The sequence below is a fragment of the Lissotriton helveticus genome, chromosome 4_1, assembly GCF_964261635.1.
Source record: "Lissotriton helveticus chromosome 4_1, aLisHel1.1, whole genome shotgun sequence".
In the NCBI taxonomy this organism is placed as follows: Eukaryota; Metazoa; Chordata; class Amphibia; order Caudata; family Salamandridae; genus Lissotriton; species Lissotriton helveticus.
This window is the reverse complement of record NC_136063.1, coordinates 834,123,663-834,151,605: the sequence shown is the minus strand read 5'-3', so window position 1 is coordinate 834,151,605 and position 27,943 is coordinate 834,123,663. Positions and strand designations below refer to the sequence as shown.

General features: G+C 48.1%; 1 protein-coding gene across 2 annotated transcripts in view; it reads left to right on the top strand.

Moving 5' to 3' along the window:
* Positions 1–27,943, top strand: part of CEP192 (centrosomal protein 192) — a 2,224,848-nt gene that overhangs the window by 1,466,759 nt on the left and 730,146 nt on the right. For both annotated transcript variants that reach the window (XM_078687485.1, XM_078687486.1), the window contains exon 35: positions 11,975–12,119. In XM_078687485.1, coding sequence (XP_078543611.1) covers positions 11,975–12,119 — 145 coding nt within the window. The remainder of the gene's footprint in view (positions 1–11,974; positions 12,120–27,943) is intronic.

Here is a 27,943-nt window from a genome sequence, read left to right as displayed (position 1 = left end):
CTCTAAACCCTGCCTCACTGTATGACTACATGCATACTAACTGAATGATTATAGTTCTATAAAGAGAGACAGTTGGTTAATTCATAATTGATTTAGTTTTACTTTAGTGAAAGGATTAGTACATAGTACTAAAACAGTCACTATGAGATTGAAAGAGCAGTCACAGGGTGTTTGCTGGAGTGTATTGCTACTAACTGGGGAATTATAGGCCTGAAACACAAGTTTGAAGGTAGTTAGACTACAACATGCATAGTGCATAGGAGTTTCAAGCACTGCGTGCCCTAAAGCCTGGCTCACTGCATGAGTACATGTACTTATTTGTCTGCAAACACATCAAGCAATAAAATGATTCTCTCTCAATTTTCCCAAATGCACACTGACCACAGTATCGCTTGCACTTCACTGTAAGGATTACTACATGCTACTGAAACAGTCACTATGGGATTGCAAGAGCACTCACAGGGTGTTTGCTGGAGTGTATGGATATTAACTAGGGAATTGTAAGCCTGAAACACGAGTTTGAAGATGGTTAGACTACTACATGCATAGTGCATTGGAGTTTGAAACACTGCATGCCCTAAAGCCTGGCTCGCGCATGAGTACATGTACTTATGTGTCAGCAAACACATCAAGCAACCATTCCACATATTTCATTACTGTATTTTACTGTTAACCCCTTCGGTGCTCATGATGGAGCGGTTCCTTCATGAGCGCCGGGTGGGCTGGGCTAAGGACGGAACCGCTCTGTCACAGCCCCGCCCGCTCAATAGAACCTTTAGCACAGCGCAACAATTCGCATCGCGCTGAAGGGGTTAAAGCCTAACTCATTTTGCAAATACATAATCAATGATTTTCTTTTAATTCTACCGAAATGTGAGAACACAATTGGTTTTTAATCAATTATATGTCTGCAACCACATGAAGTGCTGAAATGCTTCTCTCAGACTGATTCCTAAATGCACACAGACTCAATGTGATTCTAGACAAGCAACACGATCCCTTACATTTTACCAAAACACATTTACTAATCTACAAGACATAAGGTGACTGCACACATTCCACAACATGTTCTACTACATACTAGTATAGAATGCTTCTCTCAGAATGATTCCTAAATGCACACAGACTCACTGTGTGATTCTAGACAAACAACACTATCCCTTGCATGTTACCAGAACACATTTCATAGTCTGGAAGGAGTACTGCATTTTAGTGTAGAAACTTGACTTATTTTGCAAATACATGAAGAATGACTGCTTTCTAATTGTACCAAAATATTAAAACAGCACAGATTTTTAAGCAGTTATCTGTCTGCAAACACATGAAATACACAAATGCTTATCTCAGAATGGTTTCTAAATGCAGACACGCTCCCAATAAGATTCTAGACAAAAAAAGTACTCCCTGTACTTTAGCAGGAGAAACACATTAATCTTATTAAAAACAAACACACTTCATACAACCCCTCACAAAATAACTCACCTTTCAAATTGTTTTGTAGATTAAGAAGTATGTCAATCACACACCAGAATCTCTGTACTGTGCAGCTGTCAGCAAAACCAAAGAATGGCAAAGGATCCCTCTCATTTTCAACACATATACATGTACACATCAAATCACATTGCTTCCCACATTAATTCAAAAGCAAACACACATTTCTATTGGTTACACATTTCATCCCTTTCCAAGTGACATAAATTTGAACCCTACCTCCAATCTGCCTTATGCCTGTTACCATAGACACAGTAAACAATATTGCTTATCAAAACAGCAAGTGTGCTTGACTTTTCAACATATCAGCTTTTCCTATGAAATGTTCCTTTCAATCAGTTTATGTTAACCAATAAGAATCATGCTTTTAAAAAACAGAATCTGAAAGAGACACGTTAGTGATAGATTCCTTACCTTAGAATATCCCCAGGTGTCAGACCGGATCCGGAAAATGTTGCGTAGCAATACCCCTGCGCGCCGGCATGCGGTTCGGCATCCGTCGTCGGCGTCGTTAGCACCGGAATGACGTCGTCATAGTACTTAGACGCCGCCCATGCGCGCTGACGTCCGTTCTTCTTTTTTCCACGCCAGCTAGCGCAGATCCGGAGAAGCTCTACCCCTTAGTCATTTTTTGACTAAACTTTTTTGATCTTTTGATCATTTCTCTACTCGAGTCTTCGACTCCAACAGTGCCGGTCGGGATGCCCGGGTTTAAACCCTGTTCCATGTGCGACCGACCGATGTTGGTTACCGACCCCCATCGCTGGTGCCTCAAGTGTTTAGGCCTCGACCACCACGACCGCACCTGCACCGACTGCTGGGCCCTGACGTCTAAAGCTAGGCGGGAGCGGTCCCGCAAGCGACTGGAGCTCCGGCAGTCGGCCCGGCGCCGCTCCAGGTCCGGTCGAGGGACCAGTCGGTCGTCAGGATCCAAGTCCTCAGGTAAGAGGCATGAGAGGTCGGAGAGACGTCATCGTTCCTCCGACCCTCCCCGACGTTCGCGCGATGCGGCCGGGGGTTCAGGTGACACCACCCACGCGGCTCCGACGGAGTCGCGGAAGTCGCCGCCTGCCCCACACCTTCGGTTCCCTGGGCATGATGCGAGGCCAGAGGAGGTCGAGCGGTACCTCATGGCCATGAAGTCCCTCCCTCCTCAGCCGGGTTGCGTGGCACCTCCGGGCCCAACGGCCCCGGCTGGAGGGCCTAGCGGGTCAGTTGCTTCGGCTCCGACGCAGTCGGGTGCTTCGGCCGCGACTTCGGTCCCGGCGCCGCAGGCCCTCACTGGATCCGAATCCGGGTCGTCACCGGTCGACCTCACGACCTCACCAGCGCCGGCCATGCGGGTGTCGCCCCCGGCGCCCACTATGAACGCCGTCCCAGATCCTACCCTCGGTCCGGTTCCGGCGCCGGAGCGGCACCGCTGGGCGCCGCTCCCGACGGCCTTTGGAGATTTCTATTTCCACGAACCGGCCCCGTCTGTTGACCCTGATCTGCAGGAGATGGGTGACTAGGGTGATTGGGAGGGATCTGTGGACCCTCTGGCACAAGAATGCCAGTCTCAACAGGACTGGACATATGAGCTTGGGGAGGCCAGTGGTCTTGACACTTCGCCAGACACTGGATTTGTCTCCCCTCCCACTGTGGCTACGGAGGAGGGGGCTGCTTACAGTGTAGTGTTGACGCGGGCGGCCATGGCCTCACACCTTGAGCCACCTGTCGCGGCCGTGAGGACTAACCTCCTCACTGAGGTCCTTAAACAGCAGGCAAGCTCCACTGAGCCTCTGCTGCAGTTTAATGAGGCCTTGTGTGATGTTCTTGTGGGCACTTGGTCCAAGCCCGCTACAGGTCAGCCTGTGGATAGGAACGTGGCCAGACGCTACCGCCCGGCCCTGGGCAACCCTTGCTTTTTGTCCACCCATCCCATCCCTGTGAGCCTGGTCATCCAGGCTTCCACTTCCTAGACCGCATTCCCGACGGCTCCGCCCGATCGGGAATCCAAGAGGTATGAACAGTTCGGGAAGAAAGTGTTCTCGTCCCTGAGTTTGGGACTGCGATCTGTCAATACCGCATGCCTCTTGGGCCGCTACACCCACACCCTGTGGGACACGGTCGTGGACGTGCTGCCACAATGTCTGAAGGAGGTCCGGGCAAAACTCGCCCAATCCCTTGCGGAGGGTCGAGATGCCAGCCACAGGTTAACAGGTAAAATACCCAGAGTTACCAAAAGGGGAATACCCAAATATCAGAGTGAACCGCTGCAAACAGGGAAGAATAAACGGACATGGATAAATCTAAAAGTCCCAAATATAAAGTAAGGCTGACATTTGACCTGGATCCGCAGGTGTCAAATGCTTGAAGGTGATGCCTAAAATAGGCGTGCTCTTAAAGGGCTAGCAGGAACGTGAAATGACGTTGGGCCTGGCGCAAGGTGCAATGAGGGGCCTCAGTCCCTATGGTGCTCCTGTAAAGTTAAAAGGCAAGATTTAAAATCAAACATGACAAGCAACGTATGCATGCAATTATTAAACAGGCTCATTATTCATGGAAGAAGAACTAAACACTTCAAAATAGGAACAAAATAGAAACAAAACAAGCAGCACTGCAGACAAGGTTATAAAGTACATTTATAGGTAATCCTCCTTGAGATGGTTAAGACCCTTTGTTTGGAAATTTATAATGTATCTGGATTCAGTTTGTCTCATCTTAAGTACTCTGTTGCCACCCCTGGGATTCCTGTCGGTCTGCTCTAGGATAAAAAAACCTCATAAGGGTGGGATCAGAAAAGCGATGTTCACTGAAGTGCCTGGCCACTGGGTATTTGGCATCTTTATGGATAATGGCACGATAATGTTCCAGTATACGTTTTTTGGCATGGGCGGTAGTGTTGCCGATATACCAAAGTCCACAAGGGCAAACAATCACGTACACTACAAACATGGTGTTGCAAGTGAGCAACTGGGAGGAAGAGGTGTGGCGCCGCGGCCAGGGCGACTGACTCCGGAATCTGGGGATCATGGTTCGATCCCCGGCACCGGCGGCAGATTAGCCCAGCACCATGTGACTCTGGGCAATAGCTTGCTTAATCTTCCCGACGGCCCCCAGCGCCTAGAGACCCTAACGGGTGATTGTGCGCTTTACAAATGTGGATATTATTATTATTATTATTATTTTGTTATGCCATTGTATTCTACCCGTTTGACTAAAGTGCTATTCTTACAGGCCTTGCAGTGACCGCACGGAAAATACCCTTTTAAACCAATGTCGTGCTTGCTTGAGTAGTCCGTAATGTCACTGCGGACACATATGTCTCTTATGTTTCTGCTCTTCCTGTGAGTAATGCTGGGTCTGTCAGGGATAAGGTTGCCTATGGTGTTGTCACTCTTCAGAATGTTCCAGTTTTTTGCTATCATTTTCTGGATCTGTTTGGACTCCTTGTTATATGTTAAGATGAGTCTGGTGATGGTTTCATCGGGTGTGGTGTCGTTTGAAATGTTTTCAGCAAGAGTGTCACTGCGTGTGACAGCATCTGCCTTTGTTTTGGCTTTTTTAAACACCCATGCAGGATAATCACGTTGTTTGAAAAGATCCAGCATATCCCTCGCTATTTGTTGGTAGCCGGTCTCGGTATTACAGTTTCTCTTTGCCCTCAGCAGTTCTCCGTAGGGGATACTCCACTTCAGAGGTTCAGGATGGCTGCTGAGGGCATGGAGTATACTGTTCCCGGCAGTCTCTTTTCTGAAAAGTGACGTCTGAATCTTGTTGTCAATGATGTCAATCCTGACATCTAGATACTCAGCTTTATTTTTGCTGATAGTACTGGTCAGTTTAATGTTCCTATCATTGATATTGAGACAATCAATGAAACGGGAGGCTTCCTCCTCCGTACCTCTCCACACCATGAAGAGATCATCAATATATCTCCACCAGGTGGCGATTTGGCTTTTGGCTCACCTGGTTGGCCAACAGTGGGTCTGAGAAGATCTCCTGCTCCCACTGCCCCATGAAATGGTTCGCAAAGCTTGGGGCTAAGCTTGAACCCATCGCTGTACCTGTCTCCTGCTTGTAGATTTTGCCATTGTAGAGGAAAAAGTTGTTTAAGAGACAAAACTCTATCATTTCGAGGAGCATTTTGCTGTGCTCTCTGAAACGCAGAGAACGATTTTTGAGGAAGTGTTCACAGGACTCCAGGCCCTGTTTATGGTTAATGATGGTATAAAGGGCCTGGACATCCATGGTGATGAGAAGATGGTCTTCATCCCATGTCAGATTTTGGAGTTTGGCCAAAAAATCTTTGGTGTCTCTTATGTAGCTGTTTAAACCTTGCACCCAATCACGGAGATAATGATCTACGTATTTGGCTACATGTTCAGCCACGCTTCCTCTGGAGGAGACGATGGGCATCAGTGATGTCACTGACCATGTCATGAATGATGTAATATGTGACATCATCAGCAGTGGATTGCGGGCACTAGTTATAGTGAGTCCAACTAACTATAATGTGGGAATTTCAATGGTTTTGTATGAGAAATGTTCAGCTAACTATAACTGGTGTGAAACCTATGGTTTTTTTAGTGAATTTCAAAGGTTTTTTAAAAGCTAATTCCTAACTATAACGATTGTGAAACCTATGTTTTTTTCAGTGAATTTCATTGTTTTTTAAAAAGCAAATTCCTTTGTATATCGACTTTGTAACCTACAATTTTTTTTATTAGCTGTTTTTTATAAGTATTAATTATATTTTTTTTTTAGAAAAAAAATATTTGTTCAATGTATATTTTTTTTAATCATTTTTTCCTGGTGCGCTCAGGGTGCGCGCACCGGTAAGCTCTCCCGAGAGCGCAGCAAGAGCGCTATTTCTGCGTTCGTAAAAAAAAAATGTATGAAAGCAGTATTTTTTTTTTACGAAATGAAAATGATTATGCATTTCCGTAAAGCTACCAAAACGTCACTCAGGCGCGCTGCGTAAGCGCCCCCGGAAGCGCCTACGTACGTGCCGCGGAAGCGCTCCGGAGCGCGTAGCGTAAGCGCGTCAAGTCATTTGACCTTAAAATAACACTTTTCATTGGTTCTGAACATTTTTTTCCCCAAATATTGAGAAACCCACCCATTTCTCTCACTATTGCTTTGTACTTGGAGAGAGCAAGAGGTGTTCTGTGCATTATCTGCATTATCTGCTTCTCAAAGTTTTCTGATCTACAGCAATGGCTGCAAGGGAGTCATCCAGCAGTGATTCTGATGGTTTTTTGCCTGAGGACCCTCCTCACCACAAAACAAAGGACCACTTCATTTGGAAAAAGAATTTCCATCCCTGAAGAAAAAAAAAGGTTAATGCTGCTAAGGTAACCTGCAAGATATGTGGCACTATTTTATCCAGAGGCAATCCTAATAGGAAATATAGCTTTGGAATGCCACTTTAATTAGGCATGTCCAGAGAATACACCCAAATAATTTTGCCAGGGAGAGTGTCAGGGACCTGGCACGGAATTTACCAAGAGACGGCGGCAGCACCTCCACTGGTGGAGCAGCACCTTCGGGAACAGCACGTGCAAGAATGGTCCCTAACGTGCAGCCGCCCTATGCATGGCATAAAATTTCTATGCGTGGACTGTGATGAACTGCTCTGTTATGGGGAGCAGAGCGTTGAACTCATTGCTATGAAGAGACAGGAACACCGCTGCCCTCCCCGTCCCTAATTTTTCACATTTTTTTTGCTCCTGTTGAGCAGTTTTGGAATCCCTGTTTTTGTTTTTCCCTGAAAAAAATACAAAAAAATATAAAATCGTTATAAAAAAGTATAAAAAAATAAAAAAAGAAGAAAAAAAAGTTCTTTTTAGAACTACCTCCAATTCTCAAAAAAGAGCTGTTTTTTTACTCTAATTTTTTACACTGTTTTTCCCCTTTCTTTTTCACCTCTTGTGTCTCTATTCTACCGAGAATTGTCAGACTTGTCAGACCGTCCTATGGAAATTAACATGGGGAAAACACATTTTGGGACCCCCCTTTTGTCTCGGCCCCCACTTCACGAATCCCCCCGAAACTTTCAGGGAAGGAGCGCAGCGGAGCTGGCCAACATTTTAGAAAATTACACACAAATTCCTCAACCGGCGCCAGAGTTATTCCCAATAGAATGTTGCGGATTTCCTATGGTAGCCAATCCTAACTATAACTACCTACTGGCGACCGCCAGTAGGATATATATATATATATATATATATTGAAGCTCAAAAAGCACCAAAGCGTCGCACTCACAGGCGGGTGCTCCCGTTGCGAGGGTGCACTCGCAAAACCAGTACCGCTCAGCCTCCCAACGCGGCAATCACCCGCAGGACGAAGGAAGCACTCGCAGGGGTCTCAATTCAAAAGTTTATTAGCTCACAGCACACTGACGCGTTTCGGTCGGAACCTTCCTCGAAGTTTACCGAACCGACAGAGGCGTCCACCATATATTCCCACATCCGGGTCAAAACCATAAACATAGGACTAGCCTATGGGGCGGGGAGGGAAACACAGTAAGGGTAGGCGCCATCTTGGAATGTCTCAAATCATTATACATCAAGACTAAAATACAAAATAGAGCCCTGGATGGGCGATTTGGCTAGCAGTACACAAATATATGGAAACACAGTAACTTACTGTTATTACCAGTAAAAATGAATTAAGATAAATAAATAAACAGTATATACTAAAGAAAGGAAAAATATATAGATGTACTCGTCCTTCCAATACATCTGCTGTATAAACCCCTTCCCCCCGCACAATCTCAAATACGTGATCACATGCATCACCAATCAAGCCCTGGATGGGCAAATGCATTAAAGATCCAGGAGGACCCGCACTCCTAACATTCATCTTGAAGGCAAAGACAAGTATAACGGACACAATCAAAATACTCCAAATTCTGGTAGAACCCAGGAAATACAAGCGGTCTACCCCAGAAGAGTATCAAAAAATGATAAGTATACACATTCATAGAACCAAGTTGAATAGATTCAGAACCTTTTCCACGATTCTGTCCATGCAGACAACATTAAAAAGATATTAATTTAACAGATCAACGAATCACAGTGTAAATAATGCATAATCTGTGGATACAAAGGAAGTTCATAGAATACAACCTAGACTGTTAAGATCCAAAATACAAAATCAGAGAGAGAGACACACTGGTGTCTCCCTACTATTTACACCGGACCCTTATTCCCCCAGATGTGATGATAATTCCTCATGTATATTCATCCCTAGGGGCATTTTAGTTTGAAGGTCGATTATGTACCGTGACTCCAGTCTGCGGAGTCGGACAAGCCTGTCCCCTCCTCTTGGGTTCACTGGTACATGGTCAAGGCCAAAGAAGCTCAAAAGATCCCTGTTGCGCTTGTGTACTTTCTCGAAGTGGCGTGCCACCGGGTACGCCTCATCGAAATTTGCAATGGCGCGCATATGTTCTAAAATGCGCATCTTAAGGGGATTGACGGTGCTGCCTATATATCTTAGTCCGCAAGGACAGGTGAGACAGTAAACACAGTATGGTGTAGAGCAAGTTATAAATTTGCTGATCCTGCGTTGAATCCCTGTATGAGGGATAGTGTAAGATCTGACTCTTCTGCTGAATTTACACGCCTTACACTTCCCACATGGGGAAAAACCACAAATTTCACCAAAGGCAGTAACTTTCGGGGACTCGACCAGATGACTCTTAACTAAATCGTTCTTGATAGAACGTGCCTTGCGGTAGGTTATCTGGGGATTAGTTGGAAGATCATCTTTGAGGAGTTGATCAGTCTGCAAAATATATATTCATATATTCCACATATTCCACATATTGTGAATTTCTGGATGTGACAGCCAAAATGGACAGATTGTGACCAGTCTCTTTCGAAACGACACAGCTGGCAATATGCTGCTCCACGCCAATAGCAATCATCCTGTTTCTTTACGCAATAGCATACCCTATCTTGGGTTTCTTCGGGCCCAAATAATTTGTTGCACAGAAGATGGCTTTGTGAAAGAGCAACAGGTTATGAAAGAGAGGTTCCATCAGCGTGGGTATAAAAGTAAAGTTATTGCAGCAGCCTGTGATAGTCAGCAACACCTCACAGAATGAGGCCCTATTTTCATTAGAAAGAAATCTAAAAATGAAACTAAGGCACCCAGATTAATCACCACCTACAATACAGTCAAAAGTCCTGAAGCTTACCATGAAACAACATTGGGGGTTGTTGGCAACTGATCCTGTGATGGGGTCTTCTGTAAACACAATCCCTTTGGTGGCCTACAGGAAATCAAAGTCATTAAAAGAGCATCTTGTCCACAGTTACCATGGTACACCCAGTCCTTCCGTTTGGCTAGGAATGTCGAAGGGATTCAGGAAATGTAATTCCTGTAAGGTCTCTAAATAAAGACAGCTATAGGGCAGACAAAGGTAGAGTTAAAAAGATCACAAAGCTCATAACATGCACCAGTGACTGTCATCGATGTCCTGGAATGCCCGTTCGGCCTGAAAAATGTTGGCAGCACAAAGCTGAAATTAAAAACTTGTGTCTTGCAGCATATGAGGCCCATCACAATTGTTGAATTAAGTTACCCAGTGGCCAGACATTATCAAGAGAAACATCAGAGTAATTGTGATCTCATTGAATGTTTTGGAATTGACAGAATGTTACCACACCCCTGGGGAGGCGATCGAGAAAAACTGAAGTCACAGAGTCCTAGTACATTATTGAGCTCAACATGAAGTGACCGAATGGGCTCAATTCAGGAGAAGAGCTAGAAACTCACATTGGATCCAAATAATGGGATATTCTTTCAATTTTATCATTCCTTCCTTACCATTCACATGTATGAATTTGCTGCTTGTGACTGATTTTAATCTTCAATTATTTTTTATATTAATACTGAGCATCATCAGTGGGGAATAAGTTCCATGAATGAATTTTGGAGTTGTGATATATTCGGCAATGGCCTAACACTTCCCTATGGAAAGGTCTTGGTGCTAGATTTAGGGAAAAAACTAGATTCCCTCTCATATTAATTGTTTCCGCATCCTTCACCTGTGGAATTCCCGTTCCAAGATTTATTTTCTTCTCACCTAGGTGCATCATATTTATTTGTTACCTCCTTATTATTCATTATGCATAGACATGAAACGGTATTGACTAATAGGAATTTTTTTGAATGATGCAACTTTAATGTATAAATTATAATAATTTGTCATGCCACTGCCAATGAAATCTTGAATTGAATGTGCAGGATTTATTAATTAATGGGTTTGGATTTATACCTTTCACTATGATGTTTACATGCCTTTGAGCACAAGCTATTGTACAGCATTTGCTGGATTAATTCTTGTAAGACAGTTGGTTTACCTTTGTATTTACAGTGTGATTATCAGGAAAAGGGGTACATCACCCGTGATATGGCTGCTCCACTCGCATTTACCTATAACATCAATTTGTATATCCCCTTCGCTGATGGCGCGGCCAACGGCCGTCGCGAGCACTACCTTCGTAGTGCTGTGCTCGTCCGTTGGCCGACATGGCCCCGCCCACTGTGCTAAACTGCCGGTTAAGCGGTTAAAATGTGAATATGTATATCATTTAAATGATATGAATTTTATCACGCAATACTTTCTATGATTATGGCGAACTTGCGGCAAAACTGGGAATGATCATGACCGTTCAGGTCTGTCATCTGTGTCTATAGCATTGGCATTTCATGGTGAAAGATTTTCTTTAATTTGGGAAAATCCCTTCACAATTCTGTTATTTGGATGTATTCATTCCAAGTTGTATTTTTGCAGTGATTTGGAGGCATTATGAATTGAATAATGTTAAAATGTAAGTTGCACTATGAATTTCAATGTTGTGTTTGTCTATGCACCATGACCTGTATTTCTAAGGGCGATTGGGCGCAGGTCACACAACTTGAAAGAGTCATATGCACAATAAACTCTTTGTGCTGTCCTCTTTGTATGCCGCTTGATTTATTCTGGATATTTCAACTCTCGGATATGGAGATATATATATATATATATATATATATATATATAGATAGATAGATAGATAGATAGATAGATAGATAGATAGATAGATATAGATAGATAGATAGATAGATAGATAGATAGATAGATAGATAGATAGATAGATAGATAGATAGATAGATAGATAGATAGATAGATAGATAGATAGATAGATAGATAGATAGATAGATAGATAGATAGATATAGATAGATAGATATAGATATATATCCATCCCCATTCTTTCTTCAGCTCAAAAATGTACAGCACAGTGCATTACAAATTGATTTGTCTGCTTTAGCAGCATTTCTGTTACAACATTGCAATAGCCATCTTAGTGTTCTCGGAATTCTTTCTCAATGGGAAAAGCTTGCAGGTAAGACTAATTCATTTCTCATGATTCGTCACTGGGGTGCTGCATAACTCTGAAAAATATTGCAAATATTTTCATTTGATATTTATTTGCATTCCAGTATTCGACTTGCCTCAAAGACTAAATGACATACAACTCTTCTATGGAACTATGAAAAGAATTATCCTTTCTCTGGTTGGAAATACCACTACTGATAATCCAAACGAAAGTCCGCCGTGTTCTCAAGAAAGTTTGGATTCTGACAGGTAATCTAAGAACTTGTATGCGTTTGCTCTCATTATAATGATTTTATATTGGTATTGGTGTATTAAGAGAGTGGACATTTTTTTGGACCCTTCGCTATGCCGTGCCTTGAATTTTTTTTTTTTTTTACAACACATTTTATTTGGTTATTCCAATGAAGTTTGGGCTATCGCCCTACAAAGACCTGTAGAAGAGAAAATACAGCATGAGTTCCGACATTTTGTATATTTTTCAGGGCCTGCAAAGCATGCAGGTTACATAACTTAAACAAAATACAGACTGTACTAGATCCCAATAAATATGCATATGATACATTAGTAGAATGGCAGGTTATCATACAATATGGAATGGTACGATCAATGAACATTGGGATAGGGGAGTCGCCTATCGAGGGTCTGTGGATGGTAGGGGTGGTGGAGATCTATTCCACGATATGTCGCCCATCGGGTCCAGATTTTTCATGTTTTTTGAGGCAGCCATGGGCTAAAAATACAGCGATTTCCGCCCAAACATCTGTCAAGTTCAGTTTTCCATTAACCTATAGGGGGGCGCTTGTCGATAGTGAGGGCTAAAAACAATACATACTGCTTGTACTTATTTCCCCCTATGTCGTCGTACTGTGTAACAGGAAGAGTTGTGCGTCAAACAGGATTTCCCATGATAGTACTTTGTTTAGGCAGGACAGTATTCTATGTTAAAATGGCTGCAACGGTGTAGCTCCAAACTGTATGTAGGCAAGGCCCATCCTCCCTCCCACACTGTAACCATGTAGGGGACTAGATAACACCCATCTTCCAGAGTCTGACCCTTGTGTAGTATGTGCGGTGGAGATACTTAAACTGTATCAGGCGGTACCGTGTGGACACCGCAGTGCCCCGGGGCTGGCAATAACCTCAGCCCAGTCGTTGTCTGTCAGGTCAGGATTATCAGCTTGCCACGAGCATCGTGTCTTGCCTAACGTTGTCTGGGTGTGGGTCGTCAATGTCTGGTATATTTGCTTAATTTTATGTATGCCGAAATCTCCCATCAGCAGACGGCCCTCTAACTGGTGGAATTCCGGAAGGGTCTCAAGAGCATGAATCATGGGGTCAAAGCATGGCGAAATGGAGGGATTTGTAAAATTGTGTCTTGTGTAGCTGGTACTCTGCCTGTAGTTGCTGTAAGAATTTAAGTGTGGTACCCCGCATAAAGTCACCAAGGATCGATATCCCTACCAGGTTCCACCTGCGGAATCCTAAAAGGGACCGCAACTGGACAGAGGTATGTACCCTGCCATTATAGTTATCTGAAAGAGACATGTTAGTGATAGATTCCTTACCTTAGAATATATCCAGGCGTCAGACTGGATCCGGAAAATTTTGCGTAGCAATACCCCTGCGCGCCGGCAGGCGTCGTCCGCGGCTCCGCGTCCATCGTCGGCGTCGTTAGTGCCGGAATTACGTCGTCGGAGTACTTAGACGCCACCCATGCTCGCTGACGTCAGTTCTTTTTTTTTTCGCGCCAGCTAGCGCAGATTTGGAGAAGCTCTACCCCTTAGTCTTTTTTGACTAAACTTTTTGATCATTTCTCTACTCGAGTCTTCGACTCCAACGGTGCCGGTAGGGAGGCCCGGGTTTAAACTGTGTTCCAAGTGCGACCGACTGATGTCGGTTACCGACCCCCATCGCCGGTGCCTCAAGTGTTTAGGCCTCGACCACGACGACCGCACCTGCTCCGACTGCCGGGCCCTGACTCTAAAGCTAGACGGGAGCGGTCCCGCAAGCGACTGTAGCTCCGGCAGTCGGTCCCGCGCCGCTCCAGGTCCCGGTCCCACAGGAGGTCGAGGGACCGGTCGCGGGGTCGGAGCCCTCGCAGCTCCGGGAGTGGAAATCGGTTGTCAGGATCCAAGTCCTCAGGTAAGAGGCATGAGAGGTCGGAGAGACCTCATCGTTCCTCCGACTCACCCCGACGCGGGCCGCGATGCGGCCGGAGGTTCGGGTGACACCACCCACGCAGCTCCGACGGAGTCGCGGACGTCGCCGCCTGCCCCACACCTTCGGGTCCCTGGGCATGACGCGACGCCTGAGGAGATCGAGCAGTACCTCATGGCCATGAGGTCCCTTCATCCTCAGCCGGGTTCCGTGGCGCCTCCAGGCCCAACGGCCCCGCCTGGAGGGCCTATTTTATTTTATATTCTTATATAGCGCCTGATTCGACCCCCGAAGGGGTATCTCCGCGCTTTTGCCAGTGGAAGAATATAACTCGTGCTGATCCATGGTCAGAGGGGATAGTTAGACTTTGATTATGTGGTTTAGGTGTTTATGAATAAATTAGTTTTGAGGGACTTTCGGAAGGTTAGGTGGTTAGTGATTTGTCTCAGTATATGAGGCAATGAGTTCCAGAGGACAGGTCCAGTGTGGGCCAGGGCGCGGCCTCCCTGCCTAGATTTTTTAATTCTGGGTACCTGTTTTAACTGCAGATTGCTGGAACGTAAGGAACGTCCAGGAACATAAGGTAAGAAAGCTTTTGTCAGATACTTGGGACCGGTACCTGACAGACATTTGTGAATAGTGCATAAGATTTTAAACTTAATGCGTTGCCGCACTGGGAGCCAGTGGAGTTTAGTCAGCAGAGGGCGGGAGGGAGTCCTAGGTGGAACGTTAAGGACAAGCCTCGCCGCGGTATTTTGGGCTATTTGCAATTTGTTGAGCTGTTCTTCATTAGCTGATAAGAGAAGACCATTGCAATAGTCCAATCTGCTGATAACTAACGCCTGGACCAGTGTCTTCCTATGACTGTCAGGTAAGTATGGAAAAATCCTTCTCAGCAGTCCAATGGCACAAAAACAGGTGCCAGCCACTTGGTTTACATGATCTTTCAATGTTAGTGCTTGATCTAATAGCACCCCCAAGTTTTTAACGGTCTGTTTAGGACTGGGGACAGGTCCCAGTTCCAAGGGCCACCACTCGGGGGACCATAGTGTCGCTGCCTCCCCGAACAACATTACTTCTGTTTTTCCTACATTACATTGTAGGCAGTTCTTAGCCATCCACTCTGACACTGCCCTCATTCCATCTGCAAACGATTTTTTTAATGCGGGCGTGAAGGTCTTAAAAGGGAACAGAAGTTGGGTATCGTCAGCATACGACACCGGGGTGAACCCAAAGGATCTCACTAAGTCAGCCAAGGGGGCCACGTACACATTGAATAATGTGGGTCTTAGGCATGAGCCCTGTGGCACTCCCTTGGTGAGCTCCCTAGAGATGGATTTGTGGGAGCCCAACCTGACTTCTTGAGAGCGGCCTGAAAGAAAACTCTCCATCCAGGACAGAGCCACACCCCCTAATCCCACCTCCCTCAGACGACGAGAAGCACCTCGTGTGACACCGTATCGAAAGCAGCGGATAGATCCAACAGCACCAGAATCATGGACCCCCCCCCCCCGTCCAGCGTCATCCTGATGTTATTGGTCACTGTTAGGAGGGCTGATTCGGTGCTGTGGTTGGGCCTGAAGCCAGATTGTGAGTAGTCCAGGCCCTCCGTCGCTTCGATATGTTTGGATAAATGGGTGTTCACGTGCTTCTCGGTCATCTTACTGATGTATTGCAGGAGGGAGATGGGCCGGAGATTCGAAAGATCTGTCCATGGGGATGCCGCTTTTTTCCTTATTGGGTTCACCACCGCTTTCTTCCATTCCATAGGGACCTGTCCTTCTGTCAGTGAAATGTTCATCACAGACTGAATGGAAGGTCCTAAGAGGGTGATCAGAGGGGCGACCATTTTGGCAGGAAGGAAGTCATTGGGGGACCCAGATTTTATGTGGCTGATGAGAGGGGGAAGATCTATGTCGCAGATTGGCGGGAAGGATAATAATTGATTTTTGTTTTGTTTGGATGAGTTATGTGGGAGAACATTCTTATTCCCAGCGCTACTAGAGGCCATTATTTTATCATAAATGAGATTGATTTTATTTTCAAAGAACACCGAGATCTCATCACAGAGGGTCTGAGAGAATTCATCGGGGCTCTCACAGGCTGTTGGTTTCACAAAGCTCTGTAGTATTTTAAACAGCTCCCCTGGGCAGTTACCCGCCTCCGCTAGTTGTTGGGTGAGACTGTTTTTCCTGGCTTGTTTTATATTTTTATAGTAGGTTTACTGGGCCTCTTGATATATTTTCTTGTTCTCCTCAGTTCTCAGTTTCCTCCATACTTTTTCCGCTCGTCTGCATTTCTGCTTCTCTATTCTGAGTTCCTGTGTATACCAGGTTTCTTGCTTGGAGGAGGGATATTGCTTATGTAGCTTTAGTGGGGCCAGAGTGTCGATGGCTTGTTTAAATGAATCATTGAATCTAGCTAGTGCAGTATCCGCTGAATCCTCATCTGTGAGAGTGGTTGTTTCCAGCTTTCCAGCAGCTTCTCCACCGATACTTTATGCCACTGTCGACGCCAAATTTGCGGGAGTGGCGCTTTATTTAATAATTTTGTCGGGCCCATTAAAATGAACTCTATCAGAAAGTGATCTGACCATTGAATTTCTTTGGCAGATGAGCATCTTACTTTAGTGCAGTTAGAAAAAAGTGAATCTAGAGTGTGGCCACCTATATGGGTAGCACCGCAATTCTGTGCTTTTAGTCCCAAAGTGAAAGATCCGCGATTAATGAGATTGTTTCGGGGTGTGCCAGGTTGTCCATGTGCACATTAAAATCTCCTAGGAGGATGAAGTCCTCCTGGGATTTAAAATGGGGGGCTAGTAGCTCCAAAAGGGAGAGTGCAAATTCCGGATTGGATCCTGGTGGACGGTAAACTAAAGCACCTTTCCAAGAGATGTGGCCTGCCGAGGCAATTTTAAAAACCATTATTTCAAGTTGTGAACTGTGCCTTTGTTCTAGAATTGTAACTTTAAGTGCATCTTTGTATATGATGGCTAGGCCACCACCTGTTTTATTGGCTCGATCAAAATGTAGAAACTTGTAACCTGATGGAACCCCTAATGTTATAGCTGTAATCGTGTGAGGTTTCATCCAAGTCTCGGTTAGGAAGCAAATATCAGGCTGTATGGTGTAAACTAGATCCCATACCTGATGTTGATGCTTTGGAAAAGAGCGAACATTTAAAAGAAAGCTCTTTAGTCCCTCTGGAGGTGCAATTTTAGGTGTATTTTCCTTCGTAATCGCCCTGACTAGAGATGATTGGAACCGACACTTCATACATGAGAAGCAACCCTCAAGACATTGCCAGGGTATTTTAGTGCAGCATTCTCCAGATGATTTTAAATCTAATAGGGATTGAGCGGAGTATATAATTTTGCTGATACCTGTGATAGCGGGGTCCGAAGAAATAGAACCCATTGCCCCTATGCCCCGTCCTGTCGCGGACGGGCGCAGACGGGCAGCTCTTTGGCTGGTCTTCGGCGTGTCTTTGGCTGCGCGCGATCGCTGCGCGCTCAGGGAGGGGCAAGGGCTAAATAGCCCCAGAAGTTAAAGCACTAGAGCGCTAACCGCTCCTAGTGCTACCGGAAGTGCCTGCTCACACCTGTCCGCCCTCCGCTCAACGGTGCTAGTCACCCTGTCGAAACAAGGCGGGCAGGAAGGAAGTAGAGCCTTGGCAAATCAAAAGTCTAATAAAACAAATACAGCTACTGCTCACCCTCCTCGTGATCAGGTAGGGAAGCGGCTATGTGAAGCGGCTATGTGGCGCTATTAATTCCAATCCTAATAGTGCGGTGCGATGTAAATCTCAGCGAGCACAGGCAATGTGAGTTTAAAAACACAGAATATCACAATGTAAATAATAAAAAGTCTCAAATCGCATGGAGCGCAGGGTAGCCAACCTTCCTCGGCAGCGGGTCGGGGACACTGCCACCGTCACCTGCCCGCAGCGTTTCTCTGTTGGTGCTCCGCCTAAATAGCCCCAGAAGTTAAAGCACTAGAGCGCTAACCGCTCCTAGTGCTACCGGAAGTGCCTGCTCACACCTGTCCGCCCTCCGCTCAACGGTGCTAGTCACCCTGTCGGAACAAGGCGGGCAGGAAGGAAGTAGAGCCTTGGCAAATCAAGTCTAATAAAAACAAATACAGCTACTGCTCACCCTCCTCGTGATCAGGTAGGGAAGCGGCTATGTGAAGCGGCTATGTGGCCTATTAATTCCAATCCTAATAGTGCGGTGCGATGTAAATCTCAGCGAGCACAGGCAATGTGAGTTTAAAAACACAGAATATCACAATGTAAATATTAAAAAGTCTCAAATCGCATGGAGCGCAGGATAGCCAACCTTCCTCGGCAGCGGGTTGGGGACACTGCCACCGTCCCCTTCCCGCTTCGGCGCCACGGGGTGCTTCGGCCCTGGCGCCGCCGGCGACTTTGGTCCCGGCACCTCAGGCCCTCCCTGGATCCGCTTCCGGGTCGTCGCCGGTCGACCTCACGACCTCACCGGTGCCGGCCCTGCGGTTGTCGCCCCCGGTGCCTGCTATGGACGCCGTCCCTGATCCTACCCTCGGTCCGCTTCCGGCGCCCAGCGGCGCCGCTCTCGACGTCGTTTGGAAATTTCTATTTCCATGACCCGGCCCCATCTGTTGACCCTGAACTACAGGAGATGGGTAATGAGGGTGATTGGGAGAGGTCTGTGGACCGTCTGGCACAGGAGTGCCAGTCTCAACAGGACTGGACATATGAGCTTGGGGACATATGAGCTTGGGGAGGCCAGTGGACTTGACACTTCGCCAGACACTTGATTTGTCTCCCCTAACACCTTGGCTACGGAGGAGGGGGCTGCTTACAGTGTATTGTTGATGCGGCCGGCCAAGGCCTTAAACCTTGAGCTCCTCGTCACGTCCGTGAGGACTAACCTCCTCACTGAGGTCTTTAAACCGCAGGCAAGCTCCAATGAGCCTCTGCTGCTGTTTAATGAGGCCTTGTGTGACGTTCTTGTGGGCACTTGGTCCAAGCCCGCCACAGATCCGCCTGTGGATAGGAACGTGGCCAGACGCTACCGCCCGGCCCCGAGCGACCCTTGCTTTTTGTCCACCCATCCCACCCCTGAGAGCCTGGTCATCCAGGCTTCCACTTCCCAGACCGCATTTCCGGCGGCTCCGCCCGATCGTGAATCCAAGAGGTATGAACAGTTCGGGAGAAGGTGTTCTCTTCCCTGAGTTTGGGACTGCGGTCAGTCAATACCGCATGCCTCTTGGGCCGCTACACCCACACCCTGTGGGATATGGTCACGGACATGCTGCCACAATGTCCGGAGGAGGCCCGGGCAAAACTCACCCAAGCCCTTGCGGAGGGTCGAGATGCAGCGCGGTATTCCATCCGGTGTGGGCTGGATACCACGCACTCACTGGGCAGGGCGATGGCAACGACGGTGGCGGTTCGACGCCACGCCAGGTTGAGGTCCGCCAACTTTTTGGCCGATGTCCAGGCCACTCTTCTGGACATGCAGTTCGATGGCTGTCGCCTCTTTGGCGACAAGGCAGACATGCGCTTGAGCGTTTTAAGGACTCCAGGGCTACGGCCAAGTACTTGGGCCTCTCGGCCCCACGCCAGCAAACGTGTGCCTTTCGCTCCTTTCGTGGCCACGGAAGGGGCGCCCCCACACGTGCTGCCAGCCACGCACCGCAGAATGTTCAACAGCGCGGTGGCGGCCGTGGAAACCACCGTGGCGGCGGTCGGGGACAACGGCGAGGCGAGTCCACACCTTCCCCCGCAGCACCTGCCGCAAAACCCTCCTAGTCCGTGCATTCAGGTCCATGTGACGCCAGTGGGGGGCAGGGTTCGCCATCACCTTTTCCACTGGCGCACTGTCACGTCAGACAGGTGGGTGCTGCAAATCATCCGAAGGGGCTACTCCCTCCCCTTGGAGGTGACCCCTCCAGCCATGCCACAGCAATTCCACCGCGTGTCGGGGGATCACTTGCAACTTCTGCAAGAGGAAGTCATGGCCCTCTTGGCCAAGGGCGCCTAATTCGGACCTACGGAACGTCAACGGCTTCCTCCGAAAGGAGAAGTTCAAGATGCTGACTCTGGCTCAGGTCTTAGCTGCCCTGGACCCCGGAGACTGGATGGTAGCGTTGGTCTTGCAGGACGCTTATTTTCACATCCCTGTCCTGCCGGCCCACCGGCGTTACCTGCGGTTCACGGTAGGCCACAAGCACTTTCAGTTTACCGTGCTCCCCTTTGACCTTACCAGCACCCCACGGGTGTTCACGAAAGTGATGGCGATGGTGGCAGCTCATCTGCGCAGATTAGGGGTGTCAGTCTTCCCCTATCTCGATAACTGGTTGTTGAAGGCGGGCTCGCCCCAGACAGTAGTCAGCCACCTCCAGACTACGGCCTACCTCCTGCACTTACTGCGGTTTTCCATCAATGTGCTGAAGTCACACCTGTGTCCCTCTCAAAAGCTCCTCTTCATCGGAGCGGTTCTGGATTCGGTGCAGTTTTGGGTTTATCCTCCCGAACAGCGGGTTCGGGATATTCAGGCTCTGATTCCGATCTTTCAGCCTTTATCCCGGGTCTCGGTCAGGTTGACCCTGCGGCTTCTGGGGCTGATGGCCTCCTGCATCCTTTTGGTGCATCACGCCAGGTGGCGGTTTCGGGCTCTGCAGTGGGACCTGAAGTTTCAGTGGGCCCAGCATCAGGGCAACCTGTCCGACCATGTCGTGATCTCGGAGGGCACTGCGAGACAGTTGCAGTGGTGGCTCACGGACCACGATTGAGTCAGCGGCAGATCCCTCTCCCTACCCCAACCGGAGCACGTAGTTGTGACGGATGCGTCCTTCCTGGGCTGGGGGGGGGGGGGAACATGGGAGAGGCGGAGATCGGAGGCCTCTGGTCTCCCAGGGAATCCTGGCTCACACATGAGTCTTCTGGAGCTGCGGGTGATCCGGCTTGTGATCCGGCTTGCACTGAAGGCATTCCTTCCCTCTGTCCGGGGAAGTGTGGTGCAGGTGTTTATGGACAACACCACCCGCAATGTGGTACTGCAACAAACGGGGTGGGTTTGTGGACCCCTTGCCTGGAGGCTCTGTGCCTCTGGCAATGGCTGGAACACCAGGGCGTTACCCTAGTGGTTCAACACCTGACACGTTCCCTGCACATCAGGGCGGACAAACTCAGCCGTCTGTGCATGATGGATCATGAATGGCGTCTGAACTCGGACGTGGCGCAAGGCCTCTTTCAGCAGTGGGGAGAGCCTTGGTTAGATCTATTCACCACAGAAGAGAACGTGCAATGTCATCAGTTCTGCGCGTTGGAATTTCCAAGGCGGCACTATCTCTGCGACACTTTTCGTCGCCAGTGGAGTTACGGTCTGTTGTACGCCTTTCCGCCTATACCACTTCTGCCCAGAGTGCTGAAGAAGATCAGGCGCAACCAGGCCCAAGTCATCCTTGTGACTCCGGCTGGGCACGAAGATACTGGTATCCCGAGCTACTCCGCATGTCAGTCGATCCCCCGATTCGTCTGCCTCTTCAGGAGGACCTTCTCTCGCAGCAGCAGGGGACGGTCCTCCACCCGAACCTGTCCAGCCTCCACCTCCATGTGTGGAGATTGAGCGGCGGCAGTTGAGGCCCTTTGACTTGCCTCCTGAAGTAGGTGATGTCATTCTGGCAGCCAGGCGTCCCTCCACAAAAACGGTATACGCCTGCAGGTGGAACAGATTTGTCGCATGGTGCACAGCAAAGGCTGTGTATCCCCTTTTTGCCCCCCTCTTTCAGACATTCTCCTCTTTCTTCTTCCACTTGCCCAGCAGGGCTCTGCTCTGTGCACTATCAAAGGCTACCTCTCTGCCATTTCAGCCTTCTTATGGCTTCCTGATCAGCCTTCTCTTTTCAAGTCCCCTGTTGTAAATAGATTCTTGAAGGGCATTACTCGCATGTTTGCTCCTGTTCCTTTCGTGATGCCTCAGTGGAACTTGAACCTTGTTTTAACTTATTTGACGTGCGCTCCCTTTGAGCCACTTCACAATTGTCCTCTCAGTCTTCTTACTCTTAAGACTGCATTCCTGGTTGCCATCACATCTGGCAGAAGGGTGAGCGAGCTCCAGGCTCTTTCTTCTAAGCCTACTTTCCTTTCAGGTCCCTCTTTCCTGCCCAAGGTTGTTACAGCCTTCCACATCGGGCAGTCTATCACTTTGCCCACCTTCTTTCCGCATCCCTCACAAGAGGAAGAGAGGCTCCACTATCTGGACCCAAAACGTGCGCTCTCGTTTTATTTGGACCGCACACGCCAGTTCTGGGTGGACGACCAGCTCTTTGTTGGTTATGTGGGCGCTAAGAAGGGAGGGGCAGTGCACAAACAAACCATTTTGTGCATTTTGTGCATTAAGGCCTTTTATTCTCTGGCTAAGAAGGAGACTCCACTAGGGCCACGGCGGCTACTAGTGCCCTGGGTCGGGGAGTTCCCTTACAGGACATCTGCCAGGCAGCTACGTGGGCCTCGCTGCACACGTTTGCTAGACACTACTGCCTGGACAGCCAAGTCCGGAGAGATGGCTTCTTTGGCCGTTCCATGCTCCAGGACTTTCTGGTGTGATCTTGGTTCGCAGACCCACCACCGTGGTTGGTATCGTTGGGGTATCTATTCTAAGGTAAGGAATCTAACACTAACCTGTTTCTTTCAGATGCACAAGTTACTTACCTTCGTAATGATATATCTGTAAGAAACAGTAGTTAGTATTAGATTCCTTACCGCCCCGCCCATCCTCCCCGTTCTGCGAACCGATATCTAGGGTTAAGGCCATTCCTTTGAGGGTCCTAGTTTCATGGCACCAGTGCCGGTTTTTATCATGGCTCTGCGTTTCTGGCGCGGAAAAGCTGTGTATAAGAACTGACGTCAGCGCGCGAGGGCGGCGTCTAAGTACTCCGTCGTCGTCACGGCGCCGACGACGGATGAGAAAGCCGCAGACGATGCCTACCGACGCGCAAGGGTACTGCTATGCAAAACTTTCCGGATCCAGTCTGACGCCTGGGGATATCCTAAGGTAAGGAATCTAACACTAACTACTGTTTCTAACAGATTCATAGTTACCGAAGGTAAGTAACTTGTGCTTTTATTCTGATGTACTTTTTTTTTATTATGTGAGTGAACATATTTTTGATTGAATAAAATAAGAAGAATATTGTAAATCTGTGTACTTTATATCCGCAGCTATTTCTCTCCTGTCGGGCTGATTGAGCTCTAAAAAGTTGATAAATCTTTCAGGAGAGCAGAAAGTAACTGTGGATACGTTTAAACAAATTGTTATTCGGCTAACATTGATGTAAAGATTTCTGGTCACCCTTCCTCATGGATCTTTCTGGAGTGTCACATTGTTTTTTTCTGTTGCATTTTCTATCTTTAATAAGTATGTGGTTGATTGTTATTCATTTTGAATGTATTAATGTGTTTCTGATGCATACTCTACCTTCAGATTCGTCTCAGACTGGATATGGAAACATTTCAATATCTATCCATGCTGGTAGGTGCTTCACTTCGCCCCCAGATACTAAACCATTCTGACATCACTAGAGCCGTAAAACACTCAACCGTAGTTCTTTTTCCACGCCACTGACTCTTTGCTCTCCTGAGGGAATCTCACATGATGTTTCAATCTTTTACCCAAAATTCCAGGTGTAGTACAGGGATGTCAACTCCTAGAAGTACAGGCTTCAAACCTTGCAGGTACTGAGATGGACAGTGGTCCATCACGGACTAGCATTTGCCTCTGGTAGCTGAGGTCGAACCACGACACAAAGTGTTTAATGGGTGAGGTATACAAGTTTTCATATCTGACAGGAACGTCCAGTCTAAGATTCCTTAACTTTGAATATCCCCAGGTGTCAGACTGGATCCGGAAAACATTCCGCAGCAGCACCTCTACGTGCCAGGGGGCTGCTCCGCTCTGACATCGTCCATGGACATAACATCAGTGGAGCCATATATGCCCCTCCTGGCTCGCTGACGTCCGTTTTCTTCTTTTCCACGTCCGAGCGCGGATCCCAGAAAACCAGCAGTTCCTTGGCCTGATTTTTGGGCCTTCTCGACATCTTCAGTGTCGGGTGGAACAGTGTGCTATGCCTTCCCGCTCTAAGGCTTGTGAAGCCTGTGCGCGTCAGATGTCTGGCACTGACCCACACCTCATTTGTATGTGGTGCCTTGTCGTGCACCACGACTCTAAGGACTGTGACGCCTGTCAGCGGATTAAGCCAAAGTCCTTATGGGAGCGTCGCATGAAATTGCTGGCTGCACGGGTGTCCAGTCTGACTCCTTCCCGTCGCTTCTCCTCTTCCCGGAATCTGGCTAGTTCCTGGGGTCGCTCCTGCGACCGCCATGCAACAGGTAAGCGTAAGCACAGGTGTCGCTTTCGGAGTTCTTCTTCCACCTCCTGTGCCGCTGCCGCCCATTCCTCTCTCACTGAGCTGGGTAAAGGCGAACGGCAGCCTCACCCTCCATATCCACCCTTACCGGGTGTTGGGGCAACGCGGGCCCAAATGGAGGCCTATTGTAAGGCACTACCGGCTTGTTTTGAGTCGCCCCATCTCCCTGGTGTGCCTTCGGGTCCCACAGAGATAGCAGGCACTCATGCCGGGTCCTTGTCTGCGGACGTTTCCCCAGCACCGGCTGTGTGTGTCGACTTTGATTCCAGAACCCACGCAACGCCACCATTCCAGGGGTCCAGAACCCAGACCACCCCGTCAGTCAGCGCATAACCCTGTGCAGCTTCCTGAGCCGACATCGGAGGCGGCGCTGGCAACTCCCAGGTCAATGCCGGGTACTACCCCAGGCTCGACTCCGGCACCTCGTGCTGTGGGATCGGCATCAGTTGGTGTTCAGGTCGAGTCCTCTGTGGAGGTCGTCTACGTCCAGGTGACTCAGTTACGACGCGATCGGAATTTGGCGTATGTTCTGTGCCGTGTGGTGTCTATCCTGCACGCCTGGTGAAAACACTGGGTTGTAGCGATTCGTTCGCTACGAGGCATCCTATTTGCCACAATGTGGCGTACTTATTGTTGTTCTTATTAGTGCAGCTTGGACATACAACCCCTTCTGGTTCGTCCTCCAAGCGAATGCTTTAGCAGGTGTTCTCTGTTATACGTGGTCATAGACTCTTTCTGACCGCTTGTGCTACAACGGTGTCCATATTCCCTGCTTTTTCAGTATGAGTGTTTCCACGCTTTGATTGGCTTCATACTGTGTACCCTCTAAGGGACCTGTTTTCCTTCGAAATCACTCCTTTGGGTCCGGGACCTTTCCATTTATCCTCACTTTTGCCACAACAGTGACTAGTTCTTCTCCTACTCTGTCTTACAGGGGGTGGTTGTTCCGCTTAGGCAGGGAGTGTGGGTTCCTTGCTGCTCTGGACATTGTCCTACCCAATTTCCAAATGTCTGCGAGTATGTTCAGCATACTCTAGACTCTTGTTGGGTCAAGTTTTCATTGTTTCAACATTTTTCTTCCTGCTATGGATCTGCTCTGTTTGCTTACCCAGCGGATTCGTGCGTGCTCCTTCATTCAGACAGGGTCCGTGGACCCTGCCCAGGTCTACTTGCACCACTAGCTCTCGAAGTGCCCGACTGGCACCTTTTTGAGCCGTTGCTTTCTCGCCTTCTTACTATTATGTGCCTCAAGCTACTAAGCGACCTTACAGGAAGTCTTTGCTTCCTTCGTAAGGCTCCTGTATCCCCGTGGCATGCTTAGGTCTGTTCCGGTCTTCGCTCTTGGTTGTTAACGCACAACTACTTGTCTTCGGCCCTCCACATATTATGACAAAATCGCCTAGTTCTGGCGTGTCTTCTGATTTCCTGCTGCCGGCATCTTGTGGGCATAGACTGGCATTCTGCCACTGCTGTCACTCGTGTCTTGCTGGTGCCAGTCTCAACAGGGCTCCTTTTCGCTGTTGTGCATATTACACCGGTGTACAATGTCTCTGTCATACCAGCCACCATCTCTCTAAACTTGGCTTTGGTCGGCATACTGCATCCAGTGGTTTTCTCAGTCCTTCGCTTCGGCTACACTTCTTGCAAAGTCATGGCCTCCCTTTTACTCCATCATATCTGGTATATGGTTTCTTCTCCATGCTGGCACTTGCTGGGTAAGGGTTGCCCTATTGCCTCTGCTGTTCCACTTGCCTTTGCAGGTACAGGTTCCATAGTGTTTTTTAACATTATTATCTTGGTCGACTGGTAATTGCTTGCTGCTGTCGTCAGTTCGGATCCTGTGGATCTTTCACATTCTGGGTTGGTTCATCTTCATTTTGAAGTTATGAACTCTCACTTTGCCTCGGGCATCTAGCTTTGTGCTTCTTTCTCTCAACCCAGTATACATAAAGGGGTTTTCCATGCTGTTCTTAACAGCTTCTACTGCCTTTTCCTCCCATTGCTTTCTGCTCTCCTGAGAGCTTCTTTGGTCTGGAGGTTACCTGCTCTACCTTTACTATCCTCATTATAATTTGTCTTAAAGGTTAACGGTGCTGTTTATTCCCCTTACGGACGACTAAGTTAATTCACGAACTTGATGGGGTTCAGTCGCAGACCCGCCTCCTCTATGGGTATGGCTTTGATATCTATTCTAATTTGAGGAATCTTCGGCTAGACAGCTCTATCAGATGAACGAGTTACTTACCTTCGGTAACGATGTATCTGGTAGAGACATAGTCTAGCCGCAGATTCCTTAATGCCCGCCCGACCTCCCTGTTCTGCGAGGACCTTTTCTGGTTGAGGCTTTCTAAACTTGCCTCCTTTAGGGTGGCTTGCCCCTTCCTAGGTGCTCTGCTCTCGCTCCAATACAGACTGATTTGTTCTGTTTCTCTGCTGCTTCCTGCTATTTTTTAAAATTAGGCGGTATGTTAATACCTCATATGTTCCTTCCAGCCCTAGACCTGGATTGTACGGTGTGAAATCTATTCACGCTTTTTCCCATTATCCCGCTTTCCCCTTCTACATGGCCTTGTAGTCATTGCCTCCTCGGCAGGCATTTCCTTCAGGACTATTGGCTATGTCCAAATATGGATCTTTAATGGAGATTGCAACGTCTCCTTCTGGGGACGTCTTGTAGTGCACTCTCCTCATGCTAGTGTTCCGGACTTGTTCTCCTTCACAGTTTTACTTTCAAGATGTGGACTTTCTATCCTCTGCCAGGCTGTTTTTCCACATCCTTATCTCCCTTTAACATTGATTGAGCCTACGCTCTTGCGGGGTGGCTCTTCAGAGCAATGCTCTGTCTCACTTGTCAATTTCTTCAATTTGTTTAATCATTTTTGCACACTGTTCCCACATTCTCACAGTTTTTGGTGATGGCTCCGCGTTCTGACGCGGAAAAACTTTCTCCGACGGAAACTGACGTCAGCGCGCCGGAAGGGGCATATATGGCTCCACTGACTTCAAGTCCGTGGATGACATCAGGGCGGAGCCGGGCTGCGCCGCCACCTCGCGCGCAGCGGTGCTGCTGCAGAAAGTTTTCCAGATCCAGTCTGACGCCTGGGGATATTTTTTCAGGCCTTCCATTCTATTCTTACGCTTTGGCGTTTAGTGGAACATTGTGCGGATGTCTTCGGGCTTCAAGACGTGTACTGCCTGTGCACGTTCCATGTCGGCGACGGACCCTCACCCGATTTGCATGTGGTGCCTGGGTGAGTACCACGACTCGGAGAGTTGCGACGCCTGCCAACACTTAAAGCCTAAATCACAGCGGGAGCTCTGGATGAAGTTGCTGTTGGTGCGCTTATCCAGGTCGGTGTCGTCCCAGCGTCAGTCCCCTGCCTCGGCGGCAAGGAACCCCCAGTTTTGTCTGTGGAATTGCCTTTCGCCGCGGCCCTTTGGGTGTGGCTCACCGGCTGGTAGGTCTTTCAGTATGTCTCAGAGGCCTTGTCCTCCTTCCGC